Source organism: Tauraco erythrolophus, chromosome 3 (assembly GCF_009769465.1).
Source record: "Tauraco erythrolophus isolate bTauEry1 chromosome 3, bTauEry1.pri, whole genome shotgun sequence".
Lineage (NCBI taxonomy): Eukaryota > Metazoa > Chordata > Aves > Musophagiformes > Musophagidae > Tauraco > Tauraco erythrolophus.
In genome coordinates, this window is record NC_141467.1 from 66295391 (window position 1) to 66320024 (window position 24634).

At 44.1% G+C, this 24634-nt stretch overlaps 1 protein-coding gene across 3 annotated transcripts in view; it reads left to right on the plus strand.

Annotated features, from left to right (window-relative positions):
* The window catches only part of TRIM55 (tripartite motif containing 55), a 39765-nt gene extending 17111 nt beyond the window's left edge, over window positions 1-22654 (plus strand). For 2 of the 3 annotated variants that reach the window (XM_086609361.1, XM_086609362.1), the window contains 3 exons: window positions 931-1163; window positions 3011-3298; window positions 22535-22654. In XM_086609361.1, the coding sequence (XP_086465487.1) occupies window positions 931-1163; window positions 3011-3298; window positions 22535-22654 (641 nt within the window). The remainder of the gene's footprint in view (window positions 1-930; window positions 1164-3010; window positions 3299-22534) is intronic. The other variant, XM_086609363.1, reaches the window with a different exon arrangement.
* Window positions 22655-24634: the final 1980 nt, after the last annotated feature.

Consider the following 24634-nt stretch of genomic DNA (forward strand, 5'->3'; position numbering starts at 1 on the left):
GGCAACCCAGAGTTCAATCCTGCATTTGAAACTCCTACTACAGTCAGTGAGGTCCTCTGCAGCCCGCGGATTCAGCATTTTGCTTATAAGAGTGTATTCGTCTGCAGAAACATTCCTCCGTTCTGAAGGCATTACTTAATTTTCAGGCCTACACTCCTTCTGCATACTCAGGCAGAACCATAACCTATGCAAAATGCGGAGCCAATTTGGAGCTTGGGTTAGTGCTTCCATCTAAGCTCATTTCTCTAAAGTGCTGGTATGGCTCTGAACAACATCCAACATTTATGAGGATGAACAGTGTGATTATGTGAAAGAAAGCGCACTGTTAGAGGGCTCCCTCTGGAAACGAGACGAGCCACAAATGCTGACAACAGAATGTGTCAGATGATGCAAAAGCAATGGTTTGACCAAGTTTGACAGTCTGGTTTTAGGGAGGTTGGTATCCTAGACCTCCAGACATGTACTGCAAAGCACTGACCTGGTAAAGATTTATTATGATGGCTTCAATGATGATTAAAACGCACGTATACCTAAAATTGCAAGAGGGACTTTTTTCCTGACAGATTGTGCCACACCAGATATCCTCTCCCAAAACAAGTGCAGGGCCATGCTACACCTCCCTCATGAGGCTAACTCCATGGTATGGAGTCCTCCTTTCCATGGGAAGGGCCATCTTAAGATTTTAACAAGTGTGTGTGTTCAGTGACCTCCCTGCTGCGAAGCACCTGCTGGCAGCTCCATGGCAGTGAACAGTCCAGGCTGGTGGGAGCAGGCTCCTCACCAATACCCTTTCCCTAGCTTGCGTTCTCTGCCAGGCAGCAGATTGTCAGTAGCTTTGCCATGCAATTGTAAGAGGCTTTCTAATTGCATAAAGACCATAGCCATCTTCACATGGTGCTCAGCCCTGTCCTTTTACGCGTGTCCTATCAGAGGAGGAGGGAGCAGAGGAAGAGGAGGAGACGGTGGGTGGTGAAGATTTGGATGAAGTCCACACGGAGTCATCAGGAGAGGAGGAGGAGGAAGAGGTGGAGGAGGAAGGGGCTGAGAGAGCATCACAACTACCTCAGCAGGACCCCGAACCGCAGAGCGCATCACAGCTACCTCAGCAGGACCCTGAACCGCAGAGCACAGCGGGAGAGCCCCTGACTGAACCGGCTGGTCAGGTAAGTGCCACTGGTGCCCTGCTACCCTGCCAGCTACTCTGAGTGCACCCGGCAGAGCACGGAAACGCTCCTCTGTGGCCTGTAGGCACCATATGTCAGGAGCATGGCGAGGGGAGTCGATGCACTGGAGAGCAAAATTGTTTATTGCTATTGTACACATATACACAACTGTAGCCTGTCCTCTTGGCCTGCATATATATCGCTTGGTGCGCAAAAAATTATGCTGCTAGATAAATTGAGATATATATGGGATACATAAGACATAAATAAAAGAGTTTGAGAGTTAAGCACATTACAATGGATGTTGTGCTTGCTGTGATTTAACTCAGACTAACGATTATAAATGAAATTGTTGTTAAATATTTATAGTAAGAGAATTTGGCATTCCCTCTGATTCTAGAGAACTTTCCATCACCAATATTTAGGTCATACTTCTAATCTGTTTTCTGTGAATGGCATTTGCTGCCTTCTGTTCTGGTCATCCTAGGGATATCTTCTAGGTGGATGTAAGGATATCATGAACCAAACAGCAGAGGAAGCTGCCTCTTACAACCTAGCAGCAAACAGATTCAGAGTGTGAATAATTTAGGCCAGCACTTTTTCTTAAGGAATGCGATTAGAAAGAGAACATAAACAAATATACTTCATGTGCTGCTTTAGCAGGCCTTACATACAATTAACTTAGCAAATTCTTCTCTTACGAGATATACCCAGGGAAGTTTCTGAGCAGGTAAAGGCTGCTGTGACAGTATTTGAGGAGGCCAGTGTGAAAACAAGAGAGCGCATAAACAATCTTTGACTGTAGCAAGCTCCTTGCATAAAACAAGGGGAAATAAATGCTGTAGATTGATTATTGCTTTGATTTAAAAACATACACGAGTTTGCATCAGTTGTGTGAAGGTGCTGTTAGATCAGGCTTTGTTTATTTAACCAAAGTTTGTCTTTTGAGGATTCACACTGACTTAACTAAACTTATGTCACCTAACTGATGTGGGTTTTTATGCAAACAAGAACTAGACATAAGCAATTCTGCCTACTAACACGAAGTCCCTCACTTCTAAAGCTACAATGGGAAAGGTGAGGCATGCTGCTGTAGGAATTGTAATATGCCAGTAGGAGATGATCAGACAGGGAGTCAGACATGGCATGTGGGTGTTGCAGTGTGTGGGATACCTGTATTTCAGCTTTTGTCTTCTAGCATAAGAAAGGCAAAGCAGAAGTGCTGTGTGACAGCGGGTACCGTGTGGGTGAGCCTGGAGAGCTCATTGCAGGTAGAGGTGCAGTTCAGCCGCCTGCTCCTCTTCCTGGCAGAGCAACTGTGTTTGGCTTATAGCATTGATAGCAAGGCTGGGGGGCAAATTTTTCTCTCCAATGTCTTTGTATTCCCTTTATTCTGACTGCTCATATCAACAGACTCATTGGCAAATGTGTTGTTCTTACCAAAACCCAACAAGCCTTTCGAAGGTGCCTACACCTGTCATTCATGGCTGGTACCGGTTCATGAGGCTCTTATGCAGAATTTCTTATATTTTTTGGATTGAATCAGGGTTTATCTGAATTAAGAACCACTTGCTCACTCCTTTCTCAGTCAGCATCCCCTTCAAAGCTAATTCTACCCTCCTATTCTATTTTTGGGGTATCTTACTTTCTTTCCCATATCTGTGTCCTTCAAATGATAGTTACTTTTGCTTCACATTTTGACTGTAATTCTTTCAGATGATATTATTAGGACAAATCTATTCCTTGCAGTGAGATATAACAAACACGGCATGCAGAGCAACATGGTTACGGCAGGAAGGTAACGTGGTGCACTCTGCTTGTTCTTCTCTTTATCTGTCCTGATTAAGGATGAGGTGGTGACACCAAGTGGTTCTCAACAGACCCCAGAGTCTGACACTCAAGTGCCGGCCACAGCAGAAAGCATCGATCCCTTGTTTTACCCTAGCTGGTATAAGGCTCAGTCGCGGCAACCAAGCAGTCCAAGCTCAACCCCCATGAGTGGGTTGGGGAAAGTAGGGCCTCCTATTTCTCTGGAAACAAGTGCAAAGAAGGCAGAAGCCCCAGCAGCGGCAGCGATCGAGGAGAGTGCACCTGGGAGTGGTAAGGAAAGTAATGCCACTGCAGCGACGACCAAGGTCAGTGCTACCAAAGTCACCCCAGAGGGCTGTGATGCACAGCAAGGCGGGAACAGCAATTGTTAAGGAAAATGTGACTTAATTTTCCTCTGCATGCTAAAGAATAAGAATAATTTCAGAAATATTGAACCAGCATAAATTGTCATTTTGGCAAATCCACTGGATTTACAGATGGTTTCAATATGTGACAAGCTGGCTTTTCAGCTTCAGACTAGCATGCCAATGGTTGCTTGTGCTTAACTGCCAGTGCACCTCACTTGTGCGAGCTATTATCCGAGTTGCTCATGCACACACTCAAGAGCTGTCGGAGAGGCTGCGATGCCTCGGCGCAATCAGATATTTGCATGCATTAGTAGCAAACAAATCCTGTGCATGAGATTATTCTCGCCCCTGTTGAGAGCTTGTGTCCATCGTATGCCGTCCTACAAGCACTAGTCAAGCAGCTATGGCTTGGCTTTGCCTTCTGCAGTTTTGTGGCTGTATCTGGAGCATACGGCTTCCTCATGTTAACATGAAGCTATGCAAATACTCGGAGCTTTCCTATGTGTTTGATTGCATCTCAGTAAGCAGCGTGATTTCCTGGGTTCAGATCTGTAACAGAGGGTTTCCTCCAAGGATTCTTGGGACTTGATTAAGGGAGAGCATGAAGACAATATATTCCAGTTCTGTGTTAGACTACCAGCAGCATGATGAGACAACAGAGATTGATGTGTTGGGGTACAGGAGGTTGGTTCCCTTAAAATGGTAATGTTAGTGTTGGGATAACCTGAATTTGAATATCCTTTCTTCTGCATATGCGTGCAAACTCCACATGGGTCAAAGATCCAAGGAACAGAGCTGAGGGAGCTGTGTGTGAAGGGCTGGCACGCAACACCTGCTCCTGCTCTAGTGCCTGGCAACCAGCCCATGAGCTGCACTCTCTAATTTAGACCATCTTGATTTACAGTCTTAAGCTGTATGTTCTAACAAAGCAATTACCCATATGTATGTGACAAGAGGAGATCACGTGTGTGTCTGTGAAAAAGCACATGTGGGTAGTAAGTATTTCAGTGCTGTTTCCTTTAAAGTTGGAGTTGGCCATTCAGCATACGTAAGCAGCCCTACAGTAATGAACCATCACGTGGTGAGCAAAAAGTTAGAAGTCAGAAGTTATCATGCTCCATATAATACAAGGGGCACTTACCTTTCAGCAGGAGACTTTAGTCAGTGACACTCGAATTTGGTGGAAGGGTTCTTGCCAACTTCAGTCTTAACAAAAGCAACATTTGACCCCCAAATTTCAGTAGCTGTTTTTCAAGTCAGGGTTTGATTTGAGAGCAAGAGAGGAACTAAAAAGAAACAAAAAAGCATTTTAAAATTTTCAAATCTGCTATGACCTTGTATTCTTAAGTATATTCCAAACGAGTTGGCAAAAGCAGATAAATTCCCAGTGAAATTTATTGTTGCTGTTGCTTCCTTTCAGTTTCTCTGACGACTGGGCAGCCAAACCTCACCATAGGCAGGTAAAATCTGTAGTGCGTTAATTTCCTGGGAGCTTGCCTAACTGTGATCTGCTTCCCTGGGTCCTAATTTACCAACAGCAAGTAAAGGAACAAAACTAACATTTGATGTAGGCAACTCTCTGAAAACAGCACTCAACACTGGTATTGAGCTCTCTTCATTGTCAGGTACCAGGAGTAAAAACAGGCACATGGGAAAGAAGCCAGTTCCCATTGGTGTGAGTTCAGGGGTGCTGGGTTTCGATATTTTCCCAGGTCACAAGTGACACTGACATTTTGGGAGGAGGAGGACATTGAGACGAGCAGCACGTGGTTCTGGGGACAGAGGAACGAAGGAGCAGGGGGCGCAGCTGAGGATGGGATCATCCCTGGGCTGGAGACAGGGGAAGGGACAGGAAAGCTTGGAAAGCAGAAAGGTGCAGAGTGTGCTGAAAACAGAAAAAAATGTGCTGAAAACAGAAAAAACAGAGTGACCAAGCTAGTACAGGTGACCTCACAGGATGACGCTGATGTCAGATTTGTGGATCTGAGCTGAAATGTGTCTATGTCACAAGCAAAATGGCCTCTGACGTGTGGCAGGGATCATTTTTAAGTATGTGAACTTCAACTTTGGTTTTATCTTGCATGTGATTTTTTCACAACCCACTCTGAAATGCCTTATTTGTTTGTTTTATTTTTTTAAAACCCTGGATGATGTTCCTCACACCACTATTTCTACTTCCTTCCTCCGATTAAAGAATATCATGGAAAAGTGCTGTGGAAACAGAGCTTTTTCACTGAATGTAGTGATAATGGCTAGTTCATGTCATGACAACATTGGTGAAGCACTCTTCTTATTTTCTCACAGGAGTTAGCATTCTGCATATCACTTTTGGCATTTGTTATCATACTACATCATCTTTGGAATCTGATTCAATACATGATTTGTACTTTCATGGGTAGGAAATATTTCATTTTACCATTAACTAACAGTTCAAATACTGTCTCTGGTGATGTTCCTCCATGATTTTAAAGGATTTTTTCCCTTTCTGTCCATCCAAAAACATCATGCTAGTTCACAACACAAGCTGCCTAAAACATTTCTTCCTCGTGCCTTTGAAACGCCACCCTTCAGCTTACTCCTGCATGGTTAAACATTGCATCTCCCTGGTTCAAAAAGAAAAGAGACATTTACTCCCTCAGATATATGGGCTTATATTTCAGTTGCTGTGCAGATGACCAGCAGGATGAAGAACCTGTGGGTTGACAGGAGATGTGAAAAGTCCCAAGCTTGTTCAGTCCAACTAATGGGGGAGGAAAATCTGGAGAGCAACGGTAGCCATCAGAGGGGTTGCTAGCCAGCAACTAAACGCCACACAGCTGCTCGCTCACCCTCCCCCATCCCCAGGGGATGGGGAAGAGAATTAAAGGGGAAAAGGGAAAGAGACCCATGTGCTGAGATAAGAATTATTTAATACTACTACTAGTACTATATGAATATATACATATGTATAATGATAATAATATATAGAAACAAGTGATGCACAGTGTAATTGCTCACCATCCAGTAATGAAGACCCATCCCAGACTAATGATCCTGAAACAGATAAGTCCCAACACCACAATCCCAGATGAGCGAGAGGCCCAAAAAGAGAGCAAAAGAGAGCGAGAGAGCACTCCGAGAGTCTGAGAGTAAGAGCCCCTAGAAGAGCAAAAGCCCTCCTTTCTGGTTAACCCTCATCTTTATACTGAGCATGACGTTGCATGATATGGAATAGTCCATTGGCCAATTTAGTCCTCAATCCTAAGTCTAAGTTCAAATCATAAGGAGAGTCGGGACCCTTTGTCCCGGCCATGCTCCCAGCCAGCCTGTTGTGCTCCTGCACACTGGCAAAAAACACGGAAAGCTGAAAGGTCCTTGCGGTCTCAGTGCCAACTATAAACATCAGTGCACTATCAACAGTCTTCTCATAACAAGTCCCAGACTAAAACCAAAACACAGAGCTCTTCTGGCTGCTGAAAAGAAGAACTAACTCTGTCCCAGCTGAAACCAGGACAGTATCCACCCCTTATTCCATACCATGCACATTATGCTCAAGTCTCACATTAGGAAGAAAAATCCACTGAATAATCCTGCTGCCAGGATTCCCACTGCAAGCAAACCACCAGTGCTTCCTCAGGAGGATAGACCTCCAGGGAGCAGGGCTCCAGCCATCCCCCTGGGTGGAGAGAGTCCCCTCACACCCCAACCCACACCGCACACCCTGCAAACGGGGGACTCCTCTTCCGGCCCTTTTTTCACCAAAAGGCATCCAAGGCCACCTCTCCCATGTTCCCAGTGAGCACAGGGTACTGACGATGGCCCTGAAATGTATCCCCATGCAGCTGGGGGGACTCCAGCGCTTTAGACACCCAAGACTATGTGGGTGCTTTTAAATATCCGTGCGTAAAAAATGTTCTTCTGTAGGAAAAGGCTTTTTTCCTTAGGTTGCATTAATTAAAAGCTGAAATAACGACAAGATCAAGGACTAAGAAATTCACTACCCAGTGAAGTTGTCCAGAACGCAAATACCATAAATCAAACTTTAACTAGTCCATAACATCTTTTCTGGAGTAGCTCCTTTTTGGTAGACACTGTCCATGATTTAGTTCTTCCAGCTCCATATTCACACCCCTCTTAGTTAAAATATCTGTGGACTTTCAATTTCCAAAGTGACATGGCTGATATGCAGAGAATTCTGTGTTACCTCTGGGGCGTTTAATCTTATTTACTGAAGACATGAACCAACTGTAGTTACCTTTGGATATTTGCCCTAAAGACAGAAGAATTCAGTTTTCATCTGTTCTTCAACACAAAAATGCTTGGGTTTCCCTGCTCATTTTCTGTACTGCGCTCTAAGCACTGTACAATATGATACGGTGCATCTATGAAAAATGATAAATTATTATTCATCTTTTATGTGCAAAAATTCCAGCACTATGACAGAATATGTGTCTCCATTAAAAAAAAGAGGAGTAGGAAGAAGCTATCATTGATGCTTTAGCTGCATGAGTTATGCAAAAAGATGCACTACCTAGTGATAATTTGAATTTGAAAAGCATCAGACACTAAGAATCTCAATTAAAACTATGGATTATAGTTTAATTTTCATTTATTTGTGTCTGGTTTTGAAAATTTGTTATATTATTACAAGAGGACCTAAAGCTTGTTTGTACTTCTGGGAAATCAAGCATGCAAAGAGCATTATGCTCTTTTTTCCCTCTTTCTTTTTTTAATTCAAAATATCTTTTGAAATTAAAAATAGACAATGCAGAAAGCTCTCATTTCTACCATTTGAGACCTCCTTCTGTGTGGTCTCTAGTGACAGATTTGTGATTACTTAATCATGAAATAGAAAGGAGGTGAGGGAGAAAGGCATTTTGGTCTCAGACTCTATTTGCATAAAAATTATTTTCTTCTGTATGTGAAGTGAGATGGCTGTTTAGGCAGTTTATGTGTCTTTATCTTTGATGTGAAATATCAGGTCACTGCCCTTTTTTTGGTTTTGTGTGATAAGACCCTGAAAGCCAAATAACAAAATTACTTGAAATGATTGTAATAATAATTTATAATAATAACAATAATTATTTAAATCTGCATGACTATTATCATAAACCCAGTATATAATTTATTTTCAGGCTATTTTAATAGAATGCACTAGTAGGGATTTCCTTTTTTTTTCATCTGCAAAAAGAGGCCAGTTCCACCTGTTAATCCCCTAAATTTACTTTAAGGGCCACTTTGCTTTAAGAAGTCATATCGATGCCTCAGGGACTTTCCTCTAGAGTGCAGGAGGGTGTATCAGCAGGGATATGGCAACAGGAGGTGCTGCCCACAGGTGTACAGATCGCTTGGTCTAAGAAGGGGCGGCAGGAGATGATTCAGCATGAACAAAATAGGAAACTCCACACTAAAAAGCTGCATCCCACTTCAGGGAGTGCTCAAGTCAGGAGTATAGTCACTGCAGGCTGCTTCTGTGGTTGATGGAGGCGGAGAGGTATCTCTGGTAAGAGAGGCCGTTCACCAGCTGCTGCTGGTTCACGCTTGGCACCTCTTCACATCTTAACCTAGGTGCCTCTGCTCAGGGTCTACAGTCGGGGGGGTCTTTTGAAGTGAATCTGAGCCTCTGCAGATGACAACCAGGAGCAAAGGATTAAAACACAGGGAGCGAGAATAGCATCAATGAGCTGCCTTGCCTCCTTGGTGAGTGATGTATTAGTGAAGGGTAACACAGACATTAACAAGCAGCCCTTTCTACTGCGTGGGAGAAACAGATCTTGCAGTCCAAATCAAAAACTTAGAGAGCTTAGAGACAGTGTGTGTGATGAGTTACAGAAGGAGGTGAAGCAAGCCTTCACCAAGTCTTAAGTTGTCTTCTTGCATTCGGTCTCAGAAGACTGGCTGAGTGAGCCAGGAAGAAGAATACGTATTTTGTGCATTAGACTTCAGAAACCCATTTGGCATTTCAAGATTCAGGCATGTGTTTTTGTGCACTTTATACCTGAAGGATGCTACCAACGGCGTATAGGTGTGGAGCTTTAGACATCTGAAGAATGATGTGTGTGTCTTGTAAATGCTCATGGCCTCTAACTGTTGAACTGGTGCACCTGAAGGGGCATATGACCCTTCAGACTATAGGAAATCTGACTTCCAAATATGCATCAAGTCATCTTTAGTAGTAAGATTAGTTTGCAGGAGTGCTGAACATCTGTCACTTCTAACAGTGCAAATGCTCAATATTCATAGAATCATAGAATTTCTAGGTTGGAAAAGACCTTAGAGATCATCCAGTCCAACTGTCCCTAATCCCCCATTAAACCATGACCCTAAGCAGTACATCCACCCTTTTCTTAAACACATCCAGGGATGGGGACTCAACCACCTCCCTGGGCAGCCTATTCCAGTGGCTGACAACCCTTTCAGAGAAGAAATTCTTTCTAACATCCAACCTGAACCTCCCCTGATTAAGCTTATACCTATTTCCTCTTGTTCTATCACCCAACACTAATGTAAAGAGCCCTTTCCCCACTTCCCCACCATCCCTTCTCAAGTACTTGTAGGCCGTAATCAGATCTCCCCTCAGCCGCCTCTTCTTTAGGCTAAACAGCCCCAACTCCCTCAGCCGCTCCTCATAAGTTTTATTTTCCAGCCCCTTGACCAGTTTAGTCGCCCTTCTTTGGACTCACTCCAGGAGCTCAATCTCTCTCTTAAAGCGAGGGGCCCAAAACTGGACACAATATTCCAGGTGCGGCCTCACCAGTGCCGAGTACAGGGGCAGGATCACTCCCCTGTTCCTGCTGGTTACACTATTCTTGATACACGCCAGTATCCCATTGGCCTTTTTGGCCACCTGGGCACACTGCTGGCTCATATCAAGCCGGTAGTCAACCAACACCCCCAGGTCCTTCTCCGCCAGGCAGCTCTCCAGCCACTCTTCCCCGAGCCTGTAGCGATGCTTGGGGTTTTTACACCCCAAGTGAAGGACTCTGCACTTGGTCTTATTAAAGCTCATGCCATTGGCCTCAGCCCAACGATCCAGTCTGTTCAAATCCCTCTGAAGGGCCTCCCTACCCTTGAGCAGATCGACACAGCCTCCCAGCTTGGTGTCGTTCGCAAACTTACTGAGGGTACATTCAATCCCCTCATCCAGGTCCTTGATAAAGATGTTAAACAGAACTGGACCCAGCACTGAGCCCTGGGGAACCCCACTGGTGACCGGCCTCCAGCTGGATTTAGCCCCCTTTACCACCACTCCCAGCTAACAAGCCAGGTATGTAAGCCCCTCTTGCTACCCAGCTTTGAGAAACCAAATGTGAAAAGCTGGCCCTAAGTTCTGTCCTTCAGTTCCCTTGTGCAGACTTCTGGTAGTTAGAGAAAATCATGCACATCAAGAACAGTAAAACCACTTTCAGGAACGTTTAGTCCTTAAAAATATCTTCACATGAGGAACCATTCTATCCCTTGGTTTGTATTAGAGGAATCCCAAAAAGCAGCAATGACAAGTATTTGATAACAAAACTTACTCGTGATGTCACTGGAAGAAGGCAGATCCCAAATTACCTTATATCTGCTCAGATTATTTCAGCCTGGTTCAAATACAGAGGGTAATGGAGGCATAAGGAAAAGTTTGTTCAGTTTTTCCCTAATCAGAATTTTGTAGGCAACATCTCTCATGCAGTGACACCATATAAATTTGCAAGAGTTTATGAAAGTCTTGTATCCAAGACTGGGTCTCTGATTATCCAGTTTATTTCACCTAAGATGAAGTACTGGGCCTTATATTCTGTTCCTCAAATTTCCCATCAGAGAATTGGCTGTCTGTGGCTCCAAAGGACTGAAGCACATACATTTAGTTTGAAAGGAAATGCAAGTTAATCATCTACAAACAGTATTCTGATCTAATTTCCCTCTGCTGCCAGTAAGTACAGTGCCTTAATTCCATGAGGATATAAAATATAATCAGGACTGAGCTGTTTGGGAGGAGAAATACTAATGGAGTGGCCTATGTTAATCTTGTTTCATTAGTTTTAAAATTTTCTATTACTTGCTTGCAACCTTATGCCATCTGCCAGAATTACCATAGGGACAGTCCTCTTTGTATTCAGGTACTGTAGTTCTCTTTGCCCTGCTGCTGAATGCTTCCATTTCAGCGGGCAATCCTTCAGATATTTTTCCATGAGACAGCTTTAAATCACACGTCAAAGAGGTCAGTACTTCGCTAAGTTTTAGCCGATTGGTTGTCATGTCAATGTGCAGACAACATGGAAAAAGTAAGATCATTTAAAACCAAAATAAACCTGAGAGAGATCACGCTGTGCTCGTTGCCCATGTACCTCTGCTCTTCTGTCATTCTGTAAAAGGTACGATCTCACATTTTAGCACAGTGCTGCTCTGGAATGATAGTACAAGCATGGCGGTGGTATGCAAATAATAATTTCCTTTCTCTTCTCCAAATTCTAAACTCAGTCTTGCCAATCTGCTCAGGTAAGGAAGCTAAGTCCCCTCTTCAAGTCAACTGCTCCGAGAGAAGGGATGACTTGCTTGAGAAAAGGCAGTCATACGAGGCTGGATCTTGTGGGAAGGACGCTAAGCGAGGGTCTCCCTCCCCTCTGGCCCACCCGACACAGCCTTCCCACAGTTTGCCCCCAGAGTTGGACCAGAAGTTTGTCAGTGTCAGCAGCAGGCACAGCCCAGCCAGCTCTCTCCCAGGAAGCCAGGTGCTGCTCCAAAGGCTCTCTGCTCCCTGCAACAACTGCATTCCGTGCTAATGAAGGATCTGGGAATGCAGAGAGCAAAAGCCAACTTGATATTTATGTTTGGATATACTTGTACTATATCTTTCCTTAGGTAGAAAACTGGATGGGTTTATTTATGTTCAGATAAAAAATCTGCACATTTTGACTGAATGAAAAATCGGTCATCTATCCTCCGTGAAGTTGAGCCTTTTGTGGGAGACCCATGAATGAGCTAGTACACATGCCCAAATGAAATTCTATTTGAAGCTTCTTCCTAAACATCTCTTAAATTTCACTTGAGAGAAAAAAAAAAAGCGTTCCACTTGTAGCTGAAATACAGGATAAACACTAGATGCAAGAATTTCAGTTAACAGTCAAAAAATTCTGCCTTTGCTTCTCTGTAATTTGATGTAGTGAGTTGGGACTGTTATAGCGGCTGGGTCTGAGGACACTTGGGCTGATAGTCAGTTGGTGGCAAATTCTGCCTGTAAATTTCGGTCTTGCATCTTGTTTTTGGCTTCAGGTGAGATTTTTTTTTTGTCCTCGGTTTAGCAAATACATGCAGAGAAAATCAGGAAAGTCTTGATTGCTCTTCTTTTAATGCCTCTCTCCCCCTTGCTTCTGAGAATTATTTGAGTGATTCAGAGGGAGCAGTGATGAGTCGTGAGGGCAATGCATTAAGACCAGCTTTCAGACAACAGTTTCTCATAATTAATATGAGTGGCAAATACTTCACCTGAAGTTTTACCTCGAATAGTCTGCTCTGTGATTTGTCTGGTGAGTCATAGATATCATCTGATTTATGTAAATTTCATTTTTTTCAGTCCATTACTAGCAAAAGGACCTCCACAATGACATCGTGGACAAAATTATTTCTCCTGTTCAAATTAATACAAAGCCAGACTCACCTAGACATTGTCTTTCTGCAACTAGCTCATTTAAATACTGAAATTTGCTTTCGCTCAACCTCCTCCTCCAAGCATCGCTCATTCTGCTCATTGTTAAGGCGTTCAGAAAGGAAAATAGAGTGTAAACAAAAAATATTTCTTAATCATGGATGAACTGTTGCTGGTTTACATCAGGTTATGGTAGGTTTATGTCACAACAACACAAGCCATCTGTTTGTGAAATATTTGGTTAGTTGTCATCCTACTGCCTTGAGACAGTTCAGCCTTTCGGTGTAGCCATATGCTCGTCTATGGAAAGCAGTGCTTGTAATCCTATAACCGTTGGAGAGGGATCATCTGATTGAAAATCCCCCTGGCAGTAATTAGTAAACTGGGCCTGAGTCTTTGTGTTTAGAAACTGTATCATGCCACTTGTAGGCTTTCCTGGCTTGTGAGCAGATGAGGGGCTGGACCACAGCCCCGTGCAGGATTCGGTGCTCACCTTCCTGGTGTTTGAAATGGAATTACAGGTTGGGTGGCTGCTGTACAGACAGAATGAAACAGAAAAAAAGGAGGGACTTATCTAACTGCATCGATTCAGTTTTAGAGCCTTCTCAGGTGATACATATTGCTGACATCTTTACAATAATCATCAGCTCATTAAGCAAGAGACCAGTGACTAATTCAGAAAACCTGTTATCCCAGGCTACCAGCCAATGGAGACGGATAGGCGCTGCAACGTTCAAACCCTGCTACAGATGTCCGACATAGATGTCACACCTTTGAGAAGAGAATGACGATCTCACAGTCCTGGAGGCTAAGTGACCTGAATTTTTCATTAATCTTTTTAATTTAGAGAGTACCCTATAAAATCTGCCTGAGTCTATCTCAACCACCGAAAGTGGTGATTGAAATACAGACCAAGCCTCTTAGAGCACTGCTGGCTGAGGACTTCTGCACACAGAAGTGGCTATTTTTCATGGTGAAACATGTGCTGTTTAACTCGCTCTATTACAAAATGCCTTATTGAGGAAAAGTAGTTATTGTTTCCCCCATCAGTGATGGTGAGCCTTGTCAACGTCTGGCACCAGATTTATTTTTTTAAATACATTCATTTTTATATTTGTGAACAATTTGATAATTTAATTTTAGAAAAGAAATTGATTATTTTTTTTTAAAAAATGGAACTGGTGCCTGCCTAGATGCAGGTCAGTTCCAAGCTTGTCTCTGGTGACAGTTGCCTGTGATCTGTGCTGTATACTCCATAACAACCCAATCAATAACTGTGATTGACTCCAAGGCTTTAAGAGCAGCATTTATCACGGCTTCCTTGGATTTCACCTGGGAACAGGGCAAGATGGGCAAAAGGAAGCTTGATTTAACATCCTGTTCATCAGTTGGCTGAGTGCTGTGCAAGCAAGCCAGCATTGCTAGTGGGTGAGCAGAAATTACAATGTGAGATGTGATATGACGGGCATCTGTCCAGGAAGTCATGGTGCTGCTCGCCGAGCGATGTATTGTTGGAGCAGAGTCATTGCTTGGCTACTGGCTTCAGTTGCTGTGGTTGTAGTAAGGAGAAGATTCAGGCAAAGAAAGACATGGAAAAATGAGCACACTAAGGAAAAGGGGCAGCAGCAACAGGTGATGAGGGAAAAATGGTTTAGCTGTGGCCAAGACTTTGTGTTTCTGTTACATGGTGACTTTAAAGAATGGCAACCTGTTGCTTTGGTTGACATTTTTCTTCCTGCGTCTCTGACACAGAATCACAGAATCGCAGAATGTTAGGGATTGGAAGGGACCTCAAAGGATCATCTAGTCCAATCCCCCTGCTGGAGCAGGACCACCTAGATCAGATCACACAAGAACGCGTCCAGGCGGGTTTTGAACATCTCCAGAGAAGGAAACTCCACACCTCTCTGGGCAGCCTGTTCCAGTGTTCTGTTACCCTTACTGGGAAGAAGTTCTTCCTCATGTTTAAGCAGAACCTCCAATGTTCCAGCTTATATCCATTTCCCCTCGTCCTATCGTTGGATGGCACTGAGAAGAGCCTGGCTCCATCCTCATGACAGTCACCCTTTACATATTTATAAACATTAATGAGGTCCCCCCTCAGTGTCCTCCAAGCTAAATAAATCCAGCTCCCTCAGCCTTTCCTCATAAGGGAGATACTCCACTCCCTTAATCATCTTTGTGGCCCTGCGCTGGCCTCTCTCAAGCAGTTCCTTGTCCTTCTTGAACTGAGGGGCCCAGAACTGGACACAATATTCCAGATGCAACCTCACCAGGGCAGAGTAGAGGGGGAGGAGAACCTCTCTGGACCTTCTAACATCAGTGTGTTTTTATCTCTCAGAGAGGGTGTGCTGTGTCCACAGCTCACATATACCACCCCCCGCATATTTACAACAGCTCAACTAAGTCAGTCATTCACGATGTGAGCAGTGCTCCAACCTCCAAAGCACGGTATGTGTCTACACACCTCGCAGCTATGCTGGCTCCGTTATCTGATCCTGTGAATGGAGCTCTGGGGTGAGTCACAGTCTGAACTGGCACTCTGTCTCATTCATTGGATTTACAAAAATACCATTTGCAGAGGAAGAAAAAGCTTTAATTTACAAGACTCCATATTACTCAAAGGAAAGGCTACATGACAGAGAAAAACATGATGTTAAACTATTACTAGGTTGGCTGCTTCTCTCTGAAAATTATTAGCTAAGTTTCTCTGACATGGATTAGATGGGTTACTGCCACAGAGAAGTTCTTGGAAGGTCTGTACTTCACGTTTTACTTGGTGATCTGAAGCCATATCTACTTGTCTGATGAAGCAGAAGTAGGAGGAAGAGGGGAGTACTGGTAGCTGTGAGTAGCTTTTTGGCAATGGTGGCCAGTGTGTACCGCTTATTCCTACAGCCTCTCAAGATGATCCTTCCTTTGCTAGACAGTTCTCCAGCAGGGCTGGAAGGGAGCAGAAATGATAGATCGCTGATTGCTCAGGAGGTCGTCAAAAACTTCTCTATGTTTTCCTGGACAGTGGTGGGACTAGGTTTTATGCAGATCTGTAGATAATCACTCTCAACAGAAAGTAATGACAGTGAGGAAGAGCAATGGATGAAATATTAAACAAGTATCTTATTTCTGGCTTTTTTGCTTGAGTCATGAAAAAGATAGGTGACATAAATAAGAGAATTTTATTTCCTTTGTCCCTGGTAACAGCTAGAAGAAAACTGCTTTCTCACACCATTCTCTAATACCGTTTCCACCACTGGTTCAAGTGTCTGGTCGATGTCCCTTGGGAGATGTGCAGAACCTATACCAAAATAAGCTAGCTGGGCTGTTTTCCTCTGAACTGTATTTGGTTTCTTTAAGGTCATTATGTAAGACATTGCATCAAACATCATGTTAATGGTAATACAATTAAAATCTATTGGAAAAAGGCATTTCCTCCCAATGGACTTTTAAAATTCATTACTGACCGCTATTAAGAGAGTGACAAATCTAGTATGTGACTGATGGAACTTGTCTGTGCATATTATTTTGTCTGTCACCATATGTATTTTCATGGCAGGTAATTGTAGTAATTATTCCAGAGAATATTCTGTCGGTTCCTACTAATAAAAAGGAAAGATCCGTACGAAATAAGTAGCCTCTTAGTTTGAAACACTATTGTTCTGATATATGTGACAGCTGCCAGGTGTTATGCTGAAGGAGCTAGACTGCATAAAAATATGAAAACAAAATGCTTGAACTAAAGTTTAAACTATTTAAAAATAATCTGTGTGCTCCCTTTGTTTCCGCTGCCTGGAAGTGTTGAGTGCCAGAAGTGTAACACTTGACATTTGAAGCAGACAAACATAGCCTACAGATTCTGTGATGGCTTTGTGACCAGCAAGCGTTTTTAATCGTGCCTGTTCTTGTCAACACTGGGGATTGTTTCTAAAAAGCCAGCTAAAAAAAAAAAAGGAATTCACTTCTATTTCTCACTCATTTTCTGTAGAAACTGTAGAAACAAGAATCTTGTGTTTTCTCTGCTTCCTTCTCTAAGACTCACATTTTCTAACAAATTCACACTCTTGCCCTCCTGCTGGATCAAGAGGAGGCAGCAAAGGCATTGGGTAGTTCACACGTCTCTAAGGGTATAGATTCATTTTTTTCGCTAGCAGCAAAGGTGATTGAAGAGTTTCTTGCCAAATGGCTCTGCTTCTCATTCCTGCCCAGATGCCACCACTCACATGGCGTTTGTGCTGAGGCAGCTGTTTGTTAGACTGTGTTGGAATCAAATAATTCAAATGGTTCAGGTTTAAAAATATCTTCCTTCACCTCAAAAAACAACAAAAATTGATGTCATTCCAGTGACATTCCCATTCTTAGCACAGCTCCGCCAACAGCTGCAGCAATGCAAATGGACAGTGAACTATAGAGGCAAAGCAGGAAGAGGTGGATGGGGAGCCAAAGGGCAGGACCTGCTTTGGTTAGTGTTGTTGCTTCAGAAAACATTCATATAGCTGCACAAGAGGGCTATTTGTAACCAACTAGTGCATCCATGTGTACAGTTGTAAGAAATAACCCCCTTTCCTAGGACATAGTGGCTTCTAATAAACCCATGCGTTCTTTTCTCACTTATTTTCCTGTAGATCTAGACCTTTCTCATTAATTCAGTCAAAACCGAGACCATGATTCCACAAGATGGTAAATACGGTTTTAGAGAATTCAGCAGTAGATCAGGATTAACATACTTGGGTGACACGAAGTGTTCAACTACAAGTTCACTAGGTTGAACCATATTTGTTCAAAAATTGTGAAGAGGTAATTTTTTCTTTGCCAACAAAGGCATAATCTATTCTCCTGTGACCAGCATAAAATGAGCAGCCATTTTTGTTTTCTGATTAATTACAAAAAAATTATGATCATTTAATCGTGCTCAATCTGAATAAAATATACTGGTAGGTGATCTACAGCCCTGGAGGAAACAACCATTTCAGCCCTCATTTCTCTTGTTTCTCATATCTCCTTGCAAACTGGGGTGATATAACCTCTGAGAGGGCCATTATAACAATGGTTTCACCAGATCCTACCTTATAAGAAGTCATCAAAAAGTTGCAAAAAATTGCCAGAACAAAACCAATCTGAAGACGACCATGAAAATCCTCCACCTTTCCTTTCCACTTCCTAAATTTAAGAGTTACTGATCTTGGAAAAAGTAATACTGCAGTTAAAATTCTCAATTCCTATCAAGCAGTGTTCTGATATCCCAAAATATTTGACTGGAATCTTTCTTGTGTAATTACTTAAAAGCCAGATCTAGTCTAACCTGGTCACCAAGAGCGTCTCTACAGTCAGTAGAGAGAAACAGGTACCTCCAGAGGGCAATCCACCCTTTAAGTATTTCTTTTAGCATGGGACAAGTCACCCTCTGCGGTGCCTTTCTCTCATCACTCCCATTAGATGGGATGAATGCAGTTTGCTTGAGCAGATACCTCATTTTTGGATGACTGAAGTTCATGGATGCCAGTCTTTGTACCTAAAGGCTATGGAGATTAGTGGTGGTCAAGCAGAAAATGGTGTGTAGACGTCATTGTTTCAAATATCTAGAAGGCCTAGACTGTCTATTTTTCCCCAGCATAAACAGGATAACTACTGGGAGCTGATAAATGAAAACATTATGACAAAGCCATCCCACTCGCTCCTTTTCTCCTCTCCACACCCTTTACAATAACCTTATACAGATTTAAGTAGCACTCTGCTTAAGGTAGCGAATGCTGAAAGATGCTGAATACTTACTTGCAACTTTTACACGACTCATCAGGTTAAACTCTGAGATCCTTATACTGTTTATTCATGAAAATTCTGGTGTGCCAGATGCTGAGGAGTGCTGAATGGCTTCTCAGTGGGAGTTGTGGTTGCTCAGCACCTCCAAAGAGTTGGCATGTAAACTCTAGCATGGACTTCGCTTATGGGAAAAACAAATCCAACCATCAGTCATGCAGGGTGTGCTTCCCTCCCCGCTTCATGAGCTGGCCTGGTGAAAATTCCTGGTGCTTACTGAAAGCATCATCTGATGTCACTCGACACCACAGGGGAAAACATAAATCAAAGTGTAAGTATTCAGCACTCTCTCAGCATCGGCCCAATGTGCTTAACATAATCTGAGGTAAACACTTTAGTTATTCCTCATTACTGTTAGGGACCCAAATCAAGGGCTGGGACTTGTTATTTTAGGTAATGTGAAAAACAAGCCCTACCCATGAGATCTCCAAGACAGAGATAAAGCTTGGATAGAAGCTTAAAAACAGTTACCTAATAGCAATGGACAGACACAATGAGGTGTTGAATCTGGACCATGTGAAAGGCGTGTGGCAAGGGCTGTGCCTTGCTCAGCAGAAAACTTTTCTCTGGCAGTAGAGTAGGGCTGTGGTAACACGGACAGCCAGGTGATCTGGCATGAGATCGTAAGCACCTACAGAGGGGCCAGATGCCCAAATCCCACTGACACTGAGGAGACCTGCTTCTATTTCCTACCTTTCAGAATCACCTCTTAGTTCAAAAAAGTTGTTTCCCGTAAAAGTCTACAGCCGAAATGTTTGTCTCAGACAATCCCAGCTCACTGTATAACTCTGAATTGTGTGGGCTGCTGTTGGAAGGGGGAAACGGACTTAATAACGTGGACAGAGTTGCTCCTGGTACCTTTTGATGGCCTCTTGCCTCACATGAGAATAACTTACCTCAGTCACTGTATGACTCAGAGCACAAATACTAAAGTGTCACAGGTGGGAAAACACGAGTCTAAAAGCTGAGGAATGGCCTTATTGTCAGTTTGGGGCTTGCTTCACTCCTGGCTGGGTGTGATGGCAAATGATTGCTCTTGGAAAGGCACATCGAGGTATTGCAGACTGGCAGCCTGCTGAGTCCAGCAAGGTGCAGGGAGTAAATGCTTCATCCAGCCAAACCCAGTGGGAATATGCTGGAGTTCTGACCTTGTTTTGCTGACACAGGAAGATGTCATCATGGGAGAATATGAAGAAGTTGACACATTATGAAATACAGTTTTGGCAGTGATGCAGACAAAGATTGGTTTGTTTGAAATGCAGTACCAGCAGCATTGGTTAACAAGGTAATGCAGTCATCTTGCCAGTCTAAGCGATTATATTGTGCTTTTTTTTCTTTTAACGTTAGTTCCAAATCCTGTGAAACAAGGATTAACAAAACTTAACTTTAAGCCCATAGATTGTTCTTTGCTTCAGAGCTAAACTTGGTTTAATGTACACTTCTGGATAGCGACTGGTTGGAATAGCAAGTGGAAGTGCTAAAGGAAGCCTGTCTTGCACAGGAAGAGAAATTACAAGGTGACAGTGTGGTTTGAAGTAAAAAAGAATGAAAATGCAGGAAATTATTTTTTAAATCTCTTTCCAGTCCTATTCCTTTGCAGAGTGAGGAAAATCGAGCAGGGCTGTCCCATGCCTGATGACACACACTGCTGAGGGCTCAGTGCACAAAATTGCACAACCAATTTCAAAATTACTTTTAGCTAGTCCAGGCACTCTGGCTGTCCTTCCAAAAATAAAAGGCAAAATTTTCAACATCACAGAAGACTGATAAACCACCTACGCTCCTGCACCTACCAAGATCAAGAAAGCGCAGAACCCCTTACGACTCAGAAAGTCTAGCCATGAATTTACTGCTGATACCTGACTTTTGTAATGGGGTTGAAAGGTTGGCATTCAGCACTTTCGAGGGCTGAAAGGCGGATCTTCTAGAATCGGGACTCATTTAGCTACCTGGCTTTTCAGCGTAAGATCTGTTCCGTGGGCAAAATTCTTTACAATACTTTTGCATAAGCCTGGGAGATGACCCTTCTCACCAGCATTGCTGAAAACAGATTTTTGTATTCAAGTAGGCAGCTGTTTCTCACAGATTTTTCACCATGCTTCTGCTCTCATTAAAGCACAAAAGCTGTATTGTTCTGCAAGATCCTTGTCCATGAAAATCCTTTCTGAGTCCTGTATTTTGCAGTGAGTAGTGGTGAGTGCCTTGCCTTGAAAATACGAATCTGAGTCAAAGATTAGTCCACATTTCAAACATTAAAGCAGAGTATCAGGTAGTGTTTCACTGGAACAAGTAAGGCTACTCCAGTCTAGAGCAACTGAGGATCTGGGTCTAAAAAAGGAGCTATGAACTCTAATTAGACGTAAATAAAGAAATAGGGAGCTACTTTTTTCATACCTCCATGCTGTCTTGTCTGTTGGTGTCACAACACTCAACTAGGTAGTAACTGGAATGAAGCCCAGTAGCAAATTTATACTTAACATGCCATTGGTCCTTACTAATTCCTGTGGTACACTTTAACATTGAGCACTTAACGAAAACGCTTTGGAAAATCATCCATTCCATGCCACAGTTCCTCACAAGCATCCCTGCTTCGTTGTTTGTTCCTGGATATGTCTGTTAGCATCACTGCTTTCATAACTTTCCATTTTAGGACAGTATTATAAATGATTGAGATGTGTTAAAATTCAGAGGACACTGCTCTGTCATTTTCCCTCTATCAAGTAGTATCTTGACATCAAATAGTTCCTCTGAGATCCCACTGAAGTTCCCAAAAGAAGGTGAAACTCTGCACAGAGAAGGCTGGAAGTATTGGCTATTTTAATTTCAAGAATGTACAATAACGTATGTGCATATCTAGGAATATAGAGGGGAAAAAAAATCCTGTATATTGGACATTAAATTGTGATTTTAATGATGAAGACACAAGGCACCCCTTAGCTACCAAATCATCCATTTTTCTATATTTTATCTTTAGTAAGGTTTCCAATACTATCACAAAGCTGATCTTCATTCTCTGCCAAAGGGATCTGAAAGCACCGAAACTAGTAAAAATATTTCTGTATATCATACTGGTCTGTTAAATATTCAGATAATTTAAAAAATAATAATAATTCCTGTGATTAGCAGCTACAGCATATCATGTCCAGATTCCTTTTTTTACTGTAAGTGTAGGATACCTGTGCAAACAAAAGCAGAATTTGGCCTGGGATATAAGCAGAAGCTTATATCTCTGTATTATTTATTTCCTGTTCTTGGGCTGAGTGAAACTGAAGTGAAATAAATATTAAAAGACTATAAAGGAAAAAAAAAAAAACAAAACAGAACAAACAACAACAAACATAACACATCCAAGGCAGATTTCATGACAGCAGAACAAGTATCATTTTGAGTGGCAATGCACTGACAATAACTTTTGGCTTGGGTCCACATCAATCTGGAGGCCCAGCTACACAAGCCAAGCTGGCTCGGGATCACTTCTAAACAGGCAGTTATCACCTTCAGTGCAATAATATTCCAGAGGTCCAGATCAGGTCTAAGCCCTTTGCGCAGGTGCAACACGCTCACCCAGCATAATCCTTCCTCTGCCGTTGTCCGTGGCAGAAGTCTCTGACTTCTCTGGCATTAGGAGTTTGGCTGGCCTCCCCAAATTTTCATGTTCCCTGCCTTTTCCCCTCTTTCCCACTTCATTCTGTTTTCCTGCGTGTTGTGAAATCTTAAGGATTTTAATGCACTTCATCTTTTCCTCTTCCATTTGACAACCTTTCCTTCCTTTACAGACTGCTTCTGAACCATCCCCTCAAGGACGAGTGGAGGAAACTCCCGTGAGCAATGAGAGGAGTGACGAGCCGGCTCGTCATGTCTTCTCCTTCTCCTGGTTGAACTCACTGAATGAATGATGACTCACTCCACTGGCCTCTGGTGTGCTTCTCCTCGGAGGGACCTCGAGCGCAGGCAGCCTGACTGCAGTCAATAAAGAAACTGGCCTGGAAAGGGACATCCGAGCAAGTTTCATTCCCAGGAACTCAGTTGACCTCCACATTGTACCTGGTCCTTGAGATGACAGAGTCCTAAGAGGGATGGGAACATGGGGACAAATTACTGTATTGTAGTCGGAGTGTTTTCCAATAATTTCTTGTTTCCAAGGGAAAAATAGCATCACTACAGCTGTATGCTGAGCACCACTAATGTTTTGTTATTCACTTTTTGGCATGTCCCCATGTAGGTGTAAATGCTTCACCAATTTGTTAGCTAAAATCCTGATAAGATACTCACTAGTTGCACCCTTTGCCAACGCAGCGTTTCACCTCAGTTCCCTCCTGTGTCTCCGCTTGTCAGTGCTGGTGACTTCAGTGACACTATTGTGCCCTTGGCACCCCCAAGGCAGGGTTGTGTCTGAGCACCTCGCTGGAGTTGCTCGCAGTCCCCACCGTACGGACGCATCCCCAGCTGCAGGGGCTGAACACTGGAAGGGAGAGGGCAGCTGCCGTTTCTTCCTTTGCACTTGCTCTTCCTGCTAAACCATGACAGATGACGCTCGTGCAAACAGGTTATTTGCAGGGAAGGTGCCCAGAGACAGGGATGAAGAAGATGCACACGCCAAAAGCACTGGCCACCCCCTGCACATGGATGCAGGACTCGGCTCTGAGCCTGCAGGGCAGATGCTGGAGTGCTGCCCACGTCTGTCCGGCCGTTACCTGTGTCTACGTCTTCTCAGTCATCCATGTGTGTAGGAAAAGAGGGACGTTTTTGCATGAAGCCAGGATGCGGTGAGGTGGTCACAGCTATTCTTTCAAGGTTTAATCTGAAGGCCCCGTAGTGCGCTGCAGAAAAGTCAAATGCTGAATGTCCTGTTCCATGTGCATGGCGGCTGATGAGCCATCTACAAAATCAGATTTGTGTCTTAAAAGAAGCTCTACAAGTCGTACTGAAGGTGACACTGCGAGTTTTGTCGCTGGGGACAGGGCGTCAACACTCAGTAGCGTCTAAGAGAGACTGGCAGGTTGCCAGGAGCGCTCAGTGCCATGGGGAACCAGGTGTCGAGGTCAGCGCCAGGCTTAAGCGTGAATCTTTCCGGGAGCCCCAAGCCAGGCCCTAAACATACTCTTTTGGCAGGGGACCATGCCGGGGCGTAGGGCTGCGCTGCACCCCAGCAGGACTGGTGAGCTGGCAGGGCAGACACAAGGCAGCAACTGGTCAGCAGGCTGTGAGGGCTCAGCTCCAGTCCTGGCCATCCGCCCCAGTCCTGGCCATCCCTCGCTACAGGGCTGAGTCACATCGACCTTCGTTTGTGTCTCTTTCCCCTGGAAAACGCTCCTGCCAGAGAAGTTTCGGAGGGCTGCATAGGTGAGCTCTGTGCAATGAGGCTCGCACGGCCCAGAGCCAGCGGCCTGGGCACCACCACTGCCATCACATCGTCTCCAGCTGCTGGAGGAGCTTTTTCCTTGGGATGTGGTTTGGGGTGAGGGATTTCCCATTTGCCCTCTGGTATCCTGATGGAATTCCTCCAGATCCTCCCGGCAAGTTTCCACACAGGCACTGCCACCTCCCCAGTGCCCCTGGGAGAAACCCGTGGGAGGGACCCGGCTTGGGCACCGCCGTCGGGAGCGGGGGAGCCGAAGCCGAGAGGAACCTGCCCTTTTGGGGTGCGGGGAGAACGAGCAGAGCTGGAAAGGAAACGGAAGAGGCGCAGAGCCCCTCACCGGTGGTTCCCATCGCTGCGCGCTGACCGGAGGAGGCTGCTCGGCCCCGGCCACAGCTGGAGGAGCCGAGGAGACCCCCCCCGGGGGGCTGCCGAGGTGGGATACGGCAAGGCTGGGGGTGACCGACCGGCCCCCGACCCCCGCCCCGTCCCCGGGAGCAGCCCGTGCTGAGGGCGG